Below are 15642 nucleotides of genomic sequence, written 5' to 3'. Positions count from 1 at the left end.
TTCTGGTGAGAATGTAAACTGTCACAACAGCCTCAGAGGCTTTCCGGGCAGTGCCTTGTAAAGTTAAACCTATACTTGACAAATGAGCCCACAATTCCCTCCTAGGTGTTTACCCGAGAGAAATGAAAACATGCATCCACACAGAGCCTGTATCAGAATGCTCATTCCAATCTAGCTCATAATCGCCCGAACTGGAAAGAGCCCAGAGATCCATCACCAGCAGATGAATAAACAGACTGTGCTCTATCCTACAACGGAAGAGAGCCAGCGATGCAGACAAATGCTGTTCCCCGAAACAGCACACACGAACGCCAAAACCGTTAGAAGAAAGAAGCAGACACAGTAGAGAATATGCTGTGTGATGCCACTTACATGAAATCCAGGTGCCTGCAACGCTGACCCGTGGTGTTAGGAGTCGGATGGTGGAGGGCTTGGCACGGGTGGGGTGGGAGCACAGGGCACCTGCCGTTGGTTGGGTCTCGCACTTGAATTCTTGTCTCGGTGTCTGCTTCGGGGGAAACCCGACCAAGACAGGGCTGCTCTTGGGACAAAGGCCAAAGTTTCGGAGGTGGCCCAGGTGGCCCTGCCTGTGGCTCCTCAAACCCTCAGGCCTCCTCTGGAAGAGCACCCCCACCTTTGCTCTGGGGACTCCAGACCCTCTGGCCCTCTCTGCTTCTGTGCTGATGGCAGCTACGATGTGACAGTGTCTGGGTCATCCCATCGGTGCCCATCCCTCCTGGTGGTCCTGAGTGCTGTGGGGTGCATGGCCTCTGGTCTGTTCAGGCCCTACTCCAGTGCACACGACTGTGCCCGGCCCGCACCTGTGTGAGTGACAGGGATGGAGCCAGGCCAACCCCTGGCCTGCACAAAGAGGGCTGCACCTTGACAAGAGGGAGACCCTGCCTGGCTTTCCTCCTGGGGCTTCTTAGGACCAGCGAGGGCCTGGAAATGTGGGCGTGGCTGTGACTGCCTGAAGCGTACCCGGTCCTGAGGAGATCAGTGGCTGGCCTGCTTAGAAACTTCCTAGGAAGGAGAGGCTGAGGGAGGCAGCCACAGGTGGAAACCCCAAGGGAGGAGGGGGAACTAAGGGACAGAGGTCAGTGGGAGCGAAGCAGAGAAAGAAGAGGAGGCTGGGGCTCAGGGTGCCCCCCCGAGCTGCACCTATGAGGGCTGAGTGGCCGCAGGGCTGAGGCCCACGCAGACCTTTGGCACCTGCACTGGCCTGCGTGTCTGTGGTGTGCACCCTGGGTCATCATACGCTCAAGTCCTGACTGTGCTTTTGGGCTCTTGCTCTCCCGACTTGGGTCACAAGTCAGCCCTGTGGGCTGTCGGTTCCCCTGGAGGTGGTGTGTGAGGATGTGTTTTGCAGGTGTGAGCTCTGGGACCTGAGTGTGTGGCGCCAGGGCCCCCGCACACCCCACCCACCAGCTCCAGGGAGGCCCCAGGCGAGGACCTGTCCCAGGGCTCCCCCAGAGGTGCAGTCAGGGATCATGGGTGCCTTCCCGTCAGACTCTCTCGCAGCCCATCCCCCCCACAGTGAGGACAGATGACCAACCAGTTCTTTATTGAATATTCCCAGAAGGCCAGTGACCTGCGAGGGACTGCAGCTCATTGGGAGGGTATTGTGGATCCGGAGCCCAAATGGCCCATGTTCTGCTCGGGGGGACAAGGGCCACCTGGGGCTGGGGACAGCTGCCTGGTCCTGCTCCTCGTCCCACCTCGCCTGGGCTGGGGCAGCTGCTGTCCTGTCCAGGGGCCCTGTCCACCTTGCAGAGTCTGTTTGCTCCTGGCCCCCCACCCCCCGGCCCCTGCAAGTGGACATGGGAGAGGCAGGCGGGTCACAGCTTGTTCCGGGGGCAGCGCTGCAGGGCCTCCCGCAGGGCCTCGATCACGCGGTCCACGTTCTCCCGGGTGGCGTTGCAGCCCATCAGGCCGATCCGCAGCACCTAGGGGGACGGTGGCGGGGCACACACGTCAGCCTCCATCGGGGAGTATACACGAGGGGAGCCGAGAGCTGCCTCCAGTCATGCAAGGAGGCCCCCCAAACCCAGTGCAGGGCCGGCTCTCCTTCCTCTGCGCCCACAGAGCTCGGGAAGGGAGTCCAGCAGGGTGGTCAGTCGAGGCCACTCAGAATCGCCTGCTCGGAGGGAAGGAAGGACATTCTGGGTTGAATTGGAGATGCTGTACCCCACAACGTCAAAAAACTGGGGTGGAAGGGGGCAAGAGGATACTTTGCCCAGATCCCCCCTTGGATTTGGAGAAGGATGTTCCATTATGGCCACCCCTGCTGTCCTGGCCCCTTGGATGACCGCCGGACCTTGCCCCGGGCCTGGGAACAGTGGTGCTCTGTGTGGGGGTGGTGCGTCTAGTTTCTGTGGCAGGTGTGGCCGGCCCTTGCCCCCCTCACCTTTCCCATTGAGGGCCCGAGGCCTCCCGTGATCTCGATGTCGAAGTGGTCCATGACATAGTTGGTGATGTCTCTCCAGTTGTAGCCGGCGGGCACGGCCACAGTGGTGATAGTGGGCAGCCGGAGCGCCTGCAGGACAGGCCCGGCTCAGTCCCCTTGACCTTCACCGGCTGGCCTTGACCTCAGGATCCACAGGAGCAAGTGGCGGTGGGGTTGGGGTGGGGAGAAAGAGCCTGAGGACAGCGAGGTCAGCACCCCTGCCCAACAGCTCAAGCCCATGGGACGGGGCGTCCAAGCCACTGAGGGACGCCAGGGTGGCACCGTATGTCTGTTCTCCTCCAGCAAGTCACACCCACTCTAGGGCAAAGGAGCTTCAGGTTCCTCCTGGAGTATTCAGCTGACCCTCCCACCCCAGGGCTCAGGAGGTCGAAGGGCATCTTCTAGCTCAGAGATCGCCCCTGACTACTCAGGGAGAGGTTCTGGGGAGAGTGGGGCCACCAAACCAAGTGTCCTAAGATCCTGAGGCCAGGGAGCCATGATCGCCTGCTCCCCGGGACCGCCTCCCCTACACCTGCCCCTCCCGCCACCCCTCGGCCTCTTACGGGATCCTTCACGAAGAGCCGCAGGCCCAGCCCCTGCAGGCGCCCATGCAGGTAAGCCATGGTCTCCCGGTGCTGCCGCCAGCTGTCCTCCAGGCCCTGCGTGGGGAGAGGGCGCCAGCGGGTGCTGATGTGGCAGGGCAGGGCGGGGGCCCTCCCCTGGCCGTGGAGAGGGAGAACCTAGCTCACGTCCACAGTGGGGGCAGCTTCAGGCTGGAGAGGGGATCCTCTCCTGGCCTGGACTCTGAGTCCCTCGGGAGCCCTTTGAGCCCCCAGGTTTGGGGCTCTGGCTTTGTCCCAGGGGCAGGGCCTGGGGCTCCCTTGGGGCAGGTGGAAGTAGTCTGAGTCTGGAAGAAGAGAAGTGGGGGGCCCAGCCAGTCCTTGGAGCCAAGTGGCTCCTGGGGGAGAGGAGGGCACCCGGTCAGAGGTGGGGAGCTGACCAGTGGAAGGAGAGGGGCTTCTGTGCCACATGGGGCAGGGAGCTGGATCAGAACAGGGGCTCAGGCAGGTCGCTCTAGGCCCCGCTCTTTCCTTGGGGCCACACGGTCATCCTGGGGGAGGGGGGGCTGGAGGAAGGGACACGGAAGAGGGGAGGGAGGTCAAGGCAGGGGTGGGGAGGCCATCTCCATTCCCTCAGGACCAGCTCCTTCCAGCCCTCAGCCTCTCCCCAACCCAGCCCGCAGCTCCGACGGTCGCTCCAGGCCCTGTCTGACTGACCACACGGATCCACCCCCTCCTTCCCTACCCAGCTCACACCCCAGGGCCCATCTGCATGGCCACTCCCTGTGAGCTCACAGCTCCTGGCCCATGTGCTCGCTGGCACATGGCCCGGGCGCGGGTGCTGGTGACCCACCAGCTCTCAGGACACCTTGGCTCTCACCAGCCCTGGGGCAGTAGCTCTATGAGCGGATGCAGGAGGGCAGGTGTGGCCAGCACAGCACGGCAGCCTCCCAGGGAGGCCACCACAGCCAGGCTCACTTCCTGGCCTCTGGGCTGGACCTGGCAGCAGCCCCTGGGGGACCTCAGGCTGTGCTGCCAGCCACGTTTCCTGTCCTGTGTCCTGCAGAACCAACCTGGCCTGGGGCCACGCTTGGCCTCCTCTGTCCTGAGAGTGTGGACATTGCACTGGGCAAAGCCACCACCCTGGGCACACCCAGCTGTCTCTGCTCAGCTCCTGCCCCCACCCTGGCAGCTGGATGTGGCTACAGGAAAGTGCCAAGCCTGTGGAAGGTCAGTCACACTTTGTGCTTTTTTTTTTTTTTTTGGCAAGGAAGATTGGCCCTGAGCTAACATGTACGCCAATCGTCCTCTATTTTGCACTTGGGATGCTACCACAACATGGCTTGATGAGCAGTGTGTAGGTCCGTGCCCAGGATCCGAACCCACGAACCCCAGGCTGCTGAAGCAGAACACGTGAGCTTAAACACTCTGCCATCACTTTACACCCTTGACCACCTGCCTCTGGCTGCCTGGCCCTCCCGGCCCCTTCACCTTCCTCCTCCGCTCCTCCATACCTCCCCTTTCTCCTCATACCCCTTCAGCCTTGGCTAGGCCCTCACTGAGTGCTTCACCAAGCAACTGGAGGGTCGGAAGACGGTCCACACCTGCCCCATCACCTGAGCCCAAATGAGCCCAGGACCCCTCCCTGCGCCCCTCCTTTCAGAGCAGTGGTTTGAGGGTCAGCTCCCTCCCATCACCGCATCTGTCCTGGGGTTCTGTCCTCCTGGGGGTGCCCTCAGCCAGCAGCCAACAGCACCCCTTTCTCTCTGCTATGCCACCAACTTTCCCTTCTCTTCAGGCCAGGCCCACGGGGGGTGGGGGATGGGGCTCTCTTGGGGCGCCTGCACCTGCCGAGCCCTGGTCCACGCTGCTGCTGCTCTCCGCTCCCCCCCTCACCTGTTCCGCTATGAGCGCCAGGCTCTCTCTCAGGCTGTACAAGCCGGTGATGGGGGTGGTGTGATGGTACCTGGAAGACAGGAGGGGGCTTGGTCCAGCCTCACTGGGTGGGGTCAGGGCAGTAGCTCGGTCTATTCCAGCCCCAACGGGTCCGGCTCTCTGACAACGGGGCTAGCCCCCTTCCCAGGGGAGCGATGTCCAGTTTGGGAGTTACGGGCTCAGAGCGGGAAGGGCAGTTCCTTTGAGAGCAAGGCTCAGAGTGGGGGTGCTGACCAGATCGCAGCAGAAGGCTGAAGGGGGCAGAGTGCGTGCTGGCTCTCACCTCCCCACCCAGGCCTGTGTAGCCCCAGTGGTCCCGTGAAGCCTGAATTTGACCTGCTGTGCCCAGTGGGTGGGGCACCATTCCTGGTGTCCCTGTCCCCCTGTGTGACATAAAGGGCCTTGGGTTATGGCCAAAGCCACCTCACAGAGAGCCCCTAGTTCACCCTCCCCTTTTAAGAGATAGGTAAACTGAGGCCCAGGGGTGGGAAGATGTGGCAGGGCCAGATCCAACATGCCCGAAGGTGCACTGGGACTTCTGGAAGGAGACGCCCCCGTGGGCAGGACTGTGGGGGCCGTGCTGCTGGACCCGAGCCCCTAATCCAGGGGTTGATGGGGAAATCGGGTCGGGGCATCAACGGCCTGGCTTGAGTGAATCCCAGGGCTCTAGCTGGGGTGCGGGGGCATGAAGTGGGGCTCAGAACCCAGTGTGTGAAACTGATGAGAGGCCCTCTGTCCCATGCCCCTCGGCCACTCCCAGCCCCTCCCGGACGCCCAGTCCTTCCCCACCCCTGCGGCCCTCACATCCTGGGCTGGTCGTCACAGCCCCAGAAGTTGGCCAGCCACTTGATGTCCAGGTAGAAGGAGAAGGGCTTCGTCTTCCGGGTGTAGATCTTGTTTCTGGGGAGGAAGAACTGGACTGAGCGCCTGCCCGTCCAGGCTGGAGCGACTGTAGGGCCTTTTGTCAGGCGCTCCTGACGCGAAGACGGGATCCAGAGGTGCGGGGACCCCAGGACCCCCATGATCGTGTTCAGGGCTGGCATGGGCCCCTCAGACTGCCCGGCCCCGCTGTCCCTTGGGCCCAGCCTGTGCCTCTGCCACGTGGGTGTGACACTGTCATGTGGGGACCCCGGCTATTCTCTCCCCCTCCCCAGACCCCTCCCAAGGAGTTGCCCTGTCTCATTCCTCAGGTCACCAAAAGGTGATCAGTCACTTTAAGACAGGAGGGTCTGCTGTTGGTGAGTGCAACCCATCAAAATGGCAGAAGGAAAGAGGCTCAGGGCCTGGGGGAGGCCTCACTGCTCCTGGGGGCCCCCACACCCTTGAGTATAAGCTGGGGAGCTAGAACGTAACTGAGGGGCTCTGAGGTGACCCCACTTACCCAAGCTGGGTGACCCCAGGCTCCCCTGGCTGTCCTCTCCCCTACCCGCCTGGCCTCTCCTGCTCGGCTCCCCAACCCCTGCACCCTGGTGGGCAGGCGCTCATCAGGGACCCTGGCTCCTCTGCTCTCAAGCCCTGGGCGATGCTGGCCAGTCTCGAAACTTTAAACACGTCTGATCTCCATCGGCTCCAGACTCAAGGAGCCTCTCCTCGAGCTCTGCACTCAGACCCTTCTTGAACCTCAAGTTGCCTCCTGACCCTCCCACAGGCGTCTCAGACTCTCCCCATGTCCACACAGGATTCCTGATTTCACCCCAGATGGTCTCTGTTCTGGTAAATGGCACCACCTGTCACCAGGGTATAGCTGATGTTAATGGCCTCCTGAGGCTGGTCTTCCATCCCCTCTCCCGCCCCCTCCAGGCCTGGCTCAGGGTCTGAGGGACCTGGGGACTTTGGGACTGCAGCAGGATGAAGGTGGCCCATGCCACTCCCTGGAGCAGCTCCCACATCAGCACCTAGACGCTGAGCCAGGGTGGAGGCAGCAGGGAGCTGGCACTGTCACCAGTCCTTGCTGGCTTGAAGCCGGGAATTTCCAGCATGCCAGGCCCTGCATCCCACACCCCGGTTCTCATGAAGAGCATCTTCCGAAGGCCAGCCTGGCCAGGCCACTCCCCGATACCCGTGGTCCTCACCGTGCCCTTGTGAAGCCTGGGCACACCTGTCCAGAGCAGGCATGAGTCCAGGGTAGGTGGCAAGCATTCCAGAGGCCTTCCCTCCCAAATCCCAGGCCCCGCCTCACTGCACGTCCCGCCCTGGGTGGGGGCCAGGGCCTGGGTCACTCACTTGGCCTTGTCACTGAAGGAGAGGAGGGAGGTGCCTGGAGGGGCATTCAGGACCTTCTGGGAGCCCGAGTATAAGACGTCAATGCCTGTGGAGGGGAGGGACATGTGCCCACGGGGGCTGAGCGCCATGCAGGGGCAGGACCATTCTAGCGGGGGGCCACCCCAGGCCGGGCCCCAGTCCATAGACTCTACTACATGGAGGCCAGGAGGGTGAAGTGGGGAGGGCGTCCTGGGTTCGAGTTGTGCTCTGCTGCATGGCAGCCTGGGAGCTCAGGCTCGAGCCTCTTGCACAGCTTCTCCCTCATGGCAGAGGGCAGCCAGCCCAGAGGTTCAGTGTGGGCATCCTGAGGACCAGCACCCCATATGGTGTCCCCAGGGCCCCTCCTTGTGCCCCTTCTTTCAGAGCAGTGGTTTGAGGGCCAGCTCAAACCATGGAGCAATGGAAGCCTTCTCAAGGTGGCCTGAAAGGCCATCATGATGGTGCTCACCACTGCGTGATAGGCTGGCGGGGTGTGGGGCAGATGGGTAAACTGAGGCCCAGCTGGGACTAGAGGCAGCCCAGCCCCCTGCACCTGATTGACAGGAGCCTCAGCCCTTCTCCTATCCATCCTGCAGGGACTCTGAGACCTCTCCAATGTCACCCCTGGAGAAGCTCCTCCCTCCCACCTGTCCCCTACACCCGGGCCTGCCGGCCCAGCAGAAACACCCCGTGTCAATTGGTTCATGGAGCCTGTTCTGCCCCAGTGAGGAGCTGGCGTTTCCCTGGGCCTTGTGGAGCCAGGGCCCGAATCTGACATGTGGGCTAGTGGTGGTCCTGCAGGCACTGTCAGATGAAACCTTTCCACGGGCGCCTCCTGTACCCTCAGGGCCCCCCGGGGTGAGCAGCGGCCTGCCTGGGGCTGTGGGGCACAGCCTTACCTTGCTGGTCCATGTAGATGGGGACTGCGCCCAGGGAGGCCACCGAGTCCACCAGGAGCAGGCACTTGTACCTGGGGGGAGGGGCAGCAGAGAGAAGCAGGAGGGGCTTCAGACTCTGCGTGGATGGGGTTTCTGGAGGGGCCTTCAGGGCCTGCTGAAGGCTGGCACGGAAGCCGGGGAGCCTTCCGCCTTCATACGGTGCCTCCTCCTGGACCCTTGGACCCCCAGGACCAGCTCCCTGGTTCTGGAACCAGGGTGAGCCACAGGGCAGACGGGGCATCAACACAGAGGCCTCATGGAGTGTCAAAGTCCAGGCCAGCCAGGCCGCAGGACCCCCTACGCCGTGTGCCTGAGGGTCAGCTGACGCAGCCTGTGGTCCCAGGGCCGGCTGGGGGCTCTGCGTGCTCAGGCCCCAGGGCCTATTTGGGGTCCAGGGACTCCTCCTGCCAACAGTCACTCTGCCCAGCCCGCTGGCCAGAAGTCCAGAGCCCAGGGAGGACAGAGTCCGAAAACAGCCCGAGCTGGAAGCTTTGACTCCCTTCCGCCTCCACGTTTTCTTAGAAAAAGGCATAAAGAGTATGCCAGGCTGGGTGTGGAGGGGAGGTTGGTCCCCTGGAAGCCACAGCCCAGACGACACTCGTGAGCTTGATTCTATGGGTAGGATGCCACAGGCCCCATTCCAGCGGCTAGGTCCCCTTTGGTGGATGGAGGCCCTGCCAGGGTGGTCCTGCTTGGTTGGAGACTTTCTCTCCTCCCGTCGTGCGGTCAGCTCTCCAGAGCAGGACTCCCAGGAGGGAACCCATCCGACCCCACCTAAGGCCCTGTGCACCCGGGCAGGGGCGGGAGCCTGGAGGAGGGAAGTGGAGGGCAGGAGGCCAGTTTGGGGCTCTAGGGATCTTGGGGTGAGGTGCGGGCTGGCCCTGGGACCCGGACAGCAGGATCAGCGCCAAGCCCCCCTCGGCCGTGGGGTCTGGAGGGCAATGGGCACTGTGGGGCACCCGGCTACAGAGCACCTGATTCTGCTCTCAGATGGGAGGAGCCCACCAGACTCAGCCCAGAGCATGGAGCACCCCGAGAGATACCTATACTTCACGCCATGTGACCAGGATTGGGGTGTGAGGAGCGCAGGGCGAGGAGCTGGGCCTCACCTGCTAACTCCAGGTGGGGCAGACCTGCCAGCACCCCCATCCGACCCCTAGCCCGGCTCTGAGCTGTGCTCGGCTCTGCCCCCAGTGATGCCACCCTGGGAGAGGCTCCCTGTGGGGACAGGCTCACCTGTGGCAGAGCTCCCCATAGCCATTGAGGGGCTGTAGCACGCCGCTGGATGACTCCCCCTGGGTCAGGAACAGCAGCACAGGCTTGTGCTGGGCCAGGCCCTGACGGGGACAGAGGTGACAGCTGTGGGCAGAGCCAGTAGGGGGAGGGGCTGGCCACCCCCTCCCTGAAGGACTTTTCCTGGTGAGGGGAGGACAGGATCCCTCCCAAACAGCCCTCTCACCACCGCCACTGCAGCTCTGGCACCTGGAGCTGGAGGTGCCACAGCCCCTCTTGGTCCGTGTGTGTACTGAGGTGGGGCCAGACATCTCGGCTCTGGGAGGAGAGCTTGTTCCAGGAAGAGAAGGACTTTCTCCCAGAGAAGGAGGAAGAGTGGCCCCAGCATCTCACCCCATCCTATTGGGACTGCCACGAGGTCAGCTGAGTCTCCTGGGTCTGGGCTGGTTGGGACTGACCTCACTGGATGGGGGGGCGGAGGCGGGGCTGGCACGCCAAGTGTCAGGGCATGTCCTGCTCACCACCTCTTACCTCCAGCCCCTCCAGCCCTGCCCAGAGGACTGGGACCTGGACTCAGTTTCCCTGCCATGCAGAACCCCTCCCACCTGCTCCCAGATATCAGAATGCTCCTTCTGTGACCAGTCGCCTGGTTCTGGGAAGAGCTGAGGGCCAGCCATGGACCCCAAGCCTCCAGCTCTGAGTCCACCCTGCTGGATGGCTCCCTCCCCTCCTTGGGGCTGCATACCCCCCTGTACCTCCTCCACCTCCCGCAGAGTGTGGTGGCCTCCAGGGTCCTTGACCATCATGTGTACGCGGGCTCCTGGGGGCAGGGGCAGAGTGAGCAATGAATGGCCTGGAACTCACACACACAGACAGCAGGAATCAGCACTGGGGCTCTCCCGGGCTCCTCTATAGCACCATTCACACAGAAAGTAAACCAGGATCTGAGAAAGGCTGCATGGACTGGTGCCTTTCCAGCAGAGGGTCGCTCCTGAGGGGCCCACCATGTTTGATGAATGACTGAATGAAGGAATGAGTGGATGAATGAATGGAAAGGAATGAATGAATGAGTGAGGGCATGAGCTGGCTTTGTCCTCTTTGGGGACTGGGGGCTCCAGGCTGGCCGGTCCTGGTCCTGCTCCCTCTCTTGGACCCATGCATCCCCATGCACGGCCAGCCTCTGGAGTTGCATATAGGAGGGTAGGTGACCTCAGGATGGTGCAAACCTCAGGGGAGAGCCCGAGGCTGGAGTGTGGATGGAGATGGGGTAGGGGGGGCTTGCCCAGACTGCACAGCCGGCAGTCAGAGCCACGGGAGCGTGGGTGCCCAAGGTTGAGGCCCTGCCTTCAGCCCCCACACTGGTTGTCAAAGGGAGCAGGTGAGGGATTGGGACTCCCTTGGGCCATCAGGGGTTGTCCATTAACCAGGACCGAGAGCAGCCACCTGTGGAGCTGACCATGCAGGAGCAACGAGACGTTTGCAAAGGCCGCCATCAATCATTAAACCCAGCGCGGATGCCTGCTTTTGATCTGTCTCTCTTTAGAACATTTTACTCTGGAAATGAAAACCCTGTCCACTCCTCCATAGTCTGTGCTCCAGAAAGAGGGCTGTTTCTGAGATTCTGAGGGGGGATTTCGGCCTCTGAATCCCTGTCCTGTCACATAGCAGAGGTGACACCTGGACACCCAGAGAGCTGCAGGCGGTTTAGGGGTTTGTGCTGAGACCAGAGGATTCCCTCCAGTGCCTCTCCCATGTGCTCAGAAACTGCTGTCCTCAAACTCTGGGAAACAGAGGATGGGGGCCCACGAGCACCCCAAAACCTACTTGAAGGAGGCAGCAGGCTGGTGGGGAGGTAGAGGCATGAGGGGCCACAAAGGGGGTAAGTGTCTCCTTGGGAGGGGCCAAGGTAGAGGGGCTGCCAGGCTTCTGGCAGGAGGCGAGAGGCCTTGGGGAAGGATAGAGCAAGGGGCCACACCCCACCCTCTGCCCCCTGTCTCTTACCAATGCGCTCCCCGATGTCCGCGGCCCGCTGCCCCCAGATGCCATTGACCCCGACCAGGAAGGAGTCCCCCGGCTCCAGGAGGTTGAACAGGGCGGCCTCCAGGGCACAATGCCCCGAGCCACTGATGGCCAGCGTGAGGGGGTTCCTGGTCTGGAACACATACTGGATGCCTTGCTTGATCTCGTCCATTATCTGGGGGCGGTGGGCATGTAGGTCAGATCTTGTCTCCCCACTGAGGCTCAGGGGACTGACCACCACCCTCTGATGACCTACCTGGTACATCTCCTTGTGCATGTGCCCGATCACCTGCAGTCCCCCGGCTGCCAGGACGCGTGGAGCCAGGTTCGCGGGGCCGGGCCCAAGCAGAAGCCGGTTGGGGATGGAGAGGGGCTTGCGCAGGGCCTCTGGGGGGGCCACCAGCAGCTGGTGGGAGGCCATGGTTCTTGCCCAACCTGCTGCCTGGGGCCCCAGGGCCACACTGGCCATTGCCAGCGCCCGGAGCATTTCCCGGCTGGCCCCGCGCTGGACGGTGGCACAAGTGTGGGCACAGGCAAGCGTCCAAAGGTGAGGTCTGATCGATGGGCTCCTGCTACAAGGCGGCCTTTTGTTGTTGGTCGTTGTTACCTGCCCCCTTATTGATGCTTAGCCTGCATGTCCGGGCCTGACAGCCGGGGTGTTGAACCCTCAGCGGGGGGAGGAGGAGCCTTCAGAGTCCAGTCAATGAAAAACAGAGCGTGGTGAGCTGTCCTCTGCCCTTCAGCCTCTCCCGGTTCCTCTCAGCTGTCCCAGGACAGATGCCCAGCCGAGTGCATCCTGCTGGGCTCAGGGGCCCCCAGAGATTTTCTTAACGGACCAGAGAGCAAATATTTCAGACTTGGCAGGACTTACAGGCTTGTTGCAACTACTCAACCCTGCTGTTGTAGGGCAAAAACAGCTACAATGGTGTGGCCGTGTGCCAATAAAACTTTATTTATAAAACAAGTGGTGGGCCAGATTTGGCCCATGGGCCATAGTTTGCTCCCCCTGGCTTAGCTTGTGCAGAGGCTCAATTTAGAAAATATATATGCCCTGTGGGTATAGACATACACCCACTCACACACACGCATGCACCAAGGACATGTTCATTCCTGATCCTTTTGGAAGTAAGTATTTCCCCTGCCCCTCCGTGCCCGAGGGCCCTGAGGTTTGGAGTTTGCAAGTGTAACCAAGGGGTGTTCGCCTGGGGAATCTTCTCCGCTTGTGGAGTTGACAGGTGGGTGTTCTGGGAAATCAGAACAGCCCCTGCACCCCTGGGGGACCAGGCAAAGGAGCCTGCGAGCCAGTGCTCTCTGAGCACCTTGGAAACTTCTCAGCTGTTCTCCAGGGGGCCAGGTGGAGCATGTGGGGACTTCTGCTCTGTGTCAGGGATCCGACGTCCTGGGCCCTAGTAACCAGGGAAGCTTCAGGACTTCACACAGGAGCTTTCACGGCAACCAAAGAGGCAGTACCCCCGACCCCCTGCCACCCTACCTCCCCCAAGGGGACTTGCCCCCCAGCTCAGCCAAGCCCCTGCATTCAGCACTCATTGCTGGGCTGGGGCTGGTCTGGCATCCTGGGCGTCTGGGGACCCCACGAGCTTTAGCCAGATTGGATAGCTGTGGCCTGAGCACCTGAGGACCCTTATGGTCCTGCGGGGGTGGTGGCGGCGCTCTGTCCCTCCGATGAGTGAAGACACAGGCAAAGGGAACAAGCCTCACGTGCTGGGCAGAGAGCCCCCAGGGCAGCCCCGTGCCCCCATCATGGGCCCCGGGGAAGGTGACCAAGATGTGGGCCCTGGCACAGGCACGCCCAGATGCTCCTTAGCCTGGCCTTCCTGAGCACAGGGAGGCCCAGCGTGAGCAACGCCTCCCACTCCTCCTTCCTTCTTTCCTTCCTTCCTTCCTTCCCTCCTTCCTTCCTACTGTCCTTCCTACAATCGTTCCTTCCTACGATCCTTCCTTCCCTCCTCCCTTCCTTCCTTCCCTCTCTCCTCCCCCCTTCCCTCGTCCTCTTTCTCCCCACTCCCCCCTTCTTCCCCCACCCCTCTCCCTCCTTCCTCACTGAGCACTCACTCTGGACCAGACCAACCCCAAGGGCTGCAGCGTCAGCAGGAAGCAGAAGCCCTTGCAGGCAGCAGGCAGGCAGGGGAGCAGAGGAGGCCCAGGGTCTGCAACAGCCTCCTGGGAGCTGAGAGGAGAGGTCTAAGGGGCTGAGGAGGCAAGAACCCCAGGGGGCTGCCAAGAGAAGGTCGAGGGGGAGTGGAGGGCATTGGGGCTGAGCCTTGGAGAATGGAGCCGTTTGCCCGCCTCTGGTTCGAGTGGAATGGTGAGGACCTGCCAGGCCCAGGGAACCGCAGAGGCAGGGTCACAGAGGTGAGAGGTGTGCACAGCCCGAGGCCTACGTGAGGAGGGCCAGTGCAGACCCCCAAGAGTGGGCAGCCTCAGGCCCTGCCCTGCCGTGGCCTCTGGGGCCCGGTGCCGTCTGGGCAGCACTGGGCCTCTGGAGTCAACCCCGGTGGTGACTTGTGTTAAAAAGGAAACAACAGGCCTGAAATGGAGTCACTTGTGCTAAGCCCCGTGTCACCAAATCAAGATTGAGTACTTAACTTGGTTACAGTGTCAGCCTCTCCTGGGAACCGAGTCTTAAACCCAGGGGTCACCGGGGGTCGTCCGCCTGATAGACCCCTGCCGTCCCCTGAAGGAAGGTGACCTTGCCACAGGCAAACCACTCTTTGCTGGGAGAACTTCCTTGTTCTGCTCCCTTCTGCCTGTGCAAGGCTTTCGTTTCATCGAGCTCCTTACAGCTCCTTTCCACCTGCTGGATGGGATGCTGCCCGATTCACGACTCACGGCATAAAGCTGATGAAATCTTTAAAACTTACTCAGTCGAATTCTATTTTTTTAACACCTGCCACAGCCCCAGGGAACCCTTCCTCTGCCCCGAGCAGATCTCAGGCTCATGGCCTTGCCCTGGGCCGGGATGACGCAACCCACCCTTCCCAGGGGATGGCATCCCCTGTCCCCCACGGGCTCAGCTCTGGCCCTGGCCTCTTTGTCTGCAGCCCCACTGGCTGTGGGCTCCTTCCGTTGGGGGCCCACCGTCCCTCCCACCTGGGGAGCCACACACCTGGACCGGCTCTCATGGCCGCCCCCAGTGGCACTCCCCACTTCACTCCAACATAACCAGTGCTTCTGAGCCTTTGCATGTGTTGTTCCTCTGTCTCAAATGCTTGTCCTTTTTTTGCTCAACCCCTCTTGCTCTTCTCTCAGAGCCGTGGCCAGGCTTCTCATCCAGGGAGTCATGTCAACTGTCCGCACATCCTTGGATGCCCTTCCATCGTGCCACATGCTACATGGGTCGTGCTTTTGGTTTGCAGCCTGTGCCCACCTCGGGCGGGACCCACTTCATGCAGCGCCGAGTGCTGTGTGGCAGGTGGGAGGGCAGGAGAAGCCTGGGCCCTGACCGGTCCTGGCAGGTGGACCCAGGGAAGCCAGGTATGTGGGCTTTGTGCCCAGGCAGGATGGCGTCCTGTGTTAACCTGACATGGGGGGGATGTTGTAATCAGAGGGAGGCGTCTCCTCAGGCCACGAGCCGATTGGGAGCTGCAGAGCCACTGCTGACAGGGAACAGCAGGACACTTAAGCGACCTCTGTCTCCTAGGAGCCCTGGAGATAAGGGCCATCTGGCCGGGGGTGGGGGGGAGTGGGGGGGGGCCAGGCAGCTCGCAGTGCCCACCTGGGAGCAGCGTCTCGTAGCTGTGTGAAGATCAGCCAGCCCACCCCAGCCGCCTTGCCAGGGCCCTGGGCCAGCAGCCATGGGGGACTGGGGGGCTGTGAGGTGCAGACCAGGACCTGGGACCCGCCCTGCTCCCCCACCAACAGGCAGTCCCCCCCATCGCCCACGCCCAGCTCCCTGCAGACCCTGGGACATCTTAGTTCTCTAGATGGACTCGGTGGTGGAACCCACGGGCCGCGGTCTGCCACACCACGCTGCAAACCAAGTCTGTTTTTTAAATTTAGCTTCTGGTTTTGTATAATTGATGTGAAAAGTGAAAACGATTGCTTTTGCCTGTGGGTCTGGAAGCTGCCGCCCTGCAGAGCGGTGTCGGTGTCGTGAAGGCAGGGTGTGTGCCGTTGGCTCCCCAGGAGTCTAGGCGAACAACGACCTCGGCTGCTGGGACCGCAGCCCTTCTCGCCCCTTCTGCCTGCTGCCCGCTCCTACTGGACGTCTCCACAGGTGCTCTGTTTTAAATCTATGGCTAAAGCCAGA

General features: G+C 61.9%; 1 protein-coding gene across 2 annotated transcripts; it reads right to left on the bottom strand.

The window, feature by feature from the left end:
• Nucleotides 1–1547: 1547 nt before the first annotated feature.
• AGXT (alanine--glyoxylate aminotransferase) lies at nt 1548–12165 on the bottom strand. Of its 2 annotated transcripts, none has more exons than XM_001497502.6 (11): nt 11629–12165; nt 11355–11547; nt 10109–10173; nt 9357–9457; nt 8082–8152; nt 7165–7249; nt 5746–5841; nt 4903–4972; nt 3010–3105; nt 2408–2536; nt 1548–1946 (listed from the first exon to the last, which is right to left on the bottom strand). In XM_001497502.6, the coding sequence occupies exons 1-11, from the start codon at nt 11857–11859 to the stop codon at nt 1839–1841; spliced, it is 1245 nt and encodes a 414-aa protein (XP_001497552.2). In that variant the 5' UTR covers nt 11860–12165; the 3' UTR covers nt 1548–1838. The 2 variants fall into 2 exon arrangements, with proteins under 2 accessions (XP_001497552.2, XP_070125785.1); XM_070269684.1 differs by having other exon boundaries at nt 1548–2137; nt 11629–12038.
• Nucleotides 12166–15642: the final 3477 nt, after the last annotated feature.

This window comes from Equus caballus, chromosome 6 (assembly GCF_041296265.1).
Source record: "Equus caballus isolate H_3958 breed thoroughbred chromosome 6, TB-T2T, whole genome shotgun sequence".
Classification (NCBI taxonomy): domain Eukaryota; kingdom Metazoa; phylum Chordata; class Mammalia; order Perissodactyla; family Equidae; genus Equus; species Equus caballus.
Note: the sequence above shows the minus strand (reverse complement) of the source record. Positions and strands in the feature narration are given on the sequence as shown.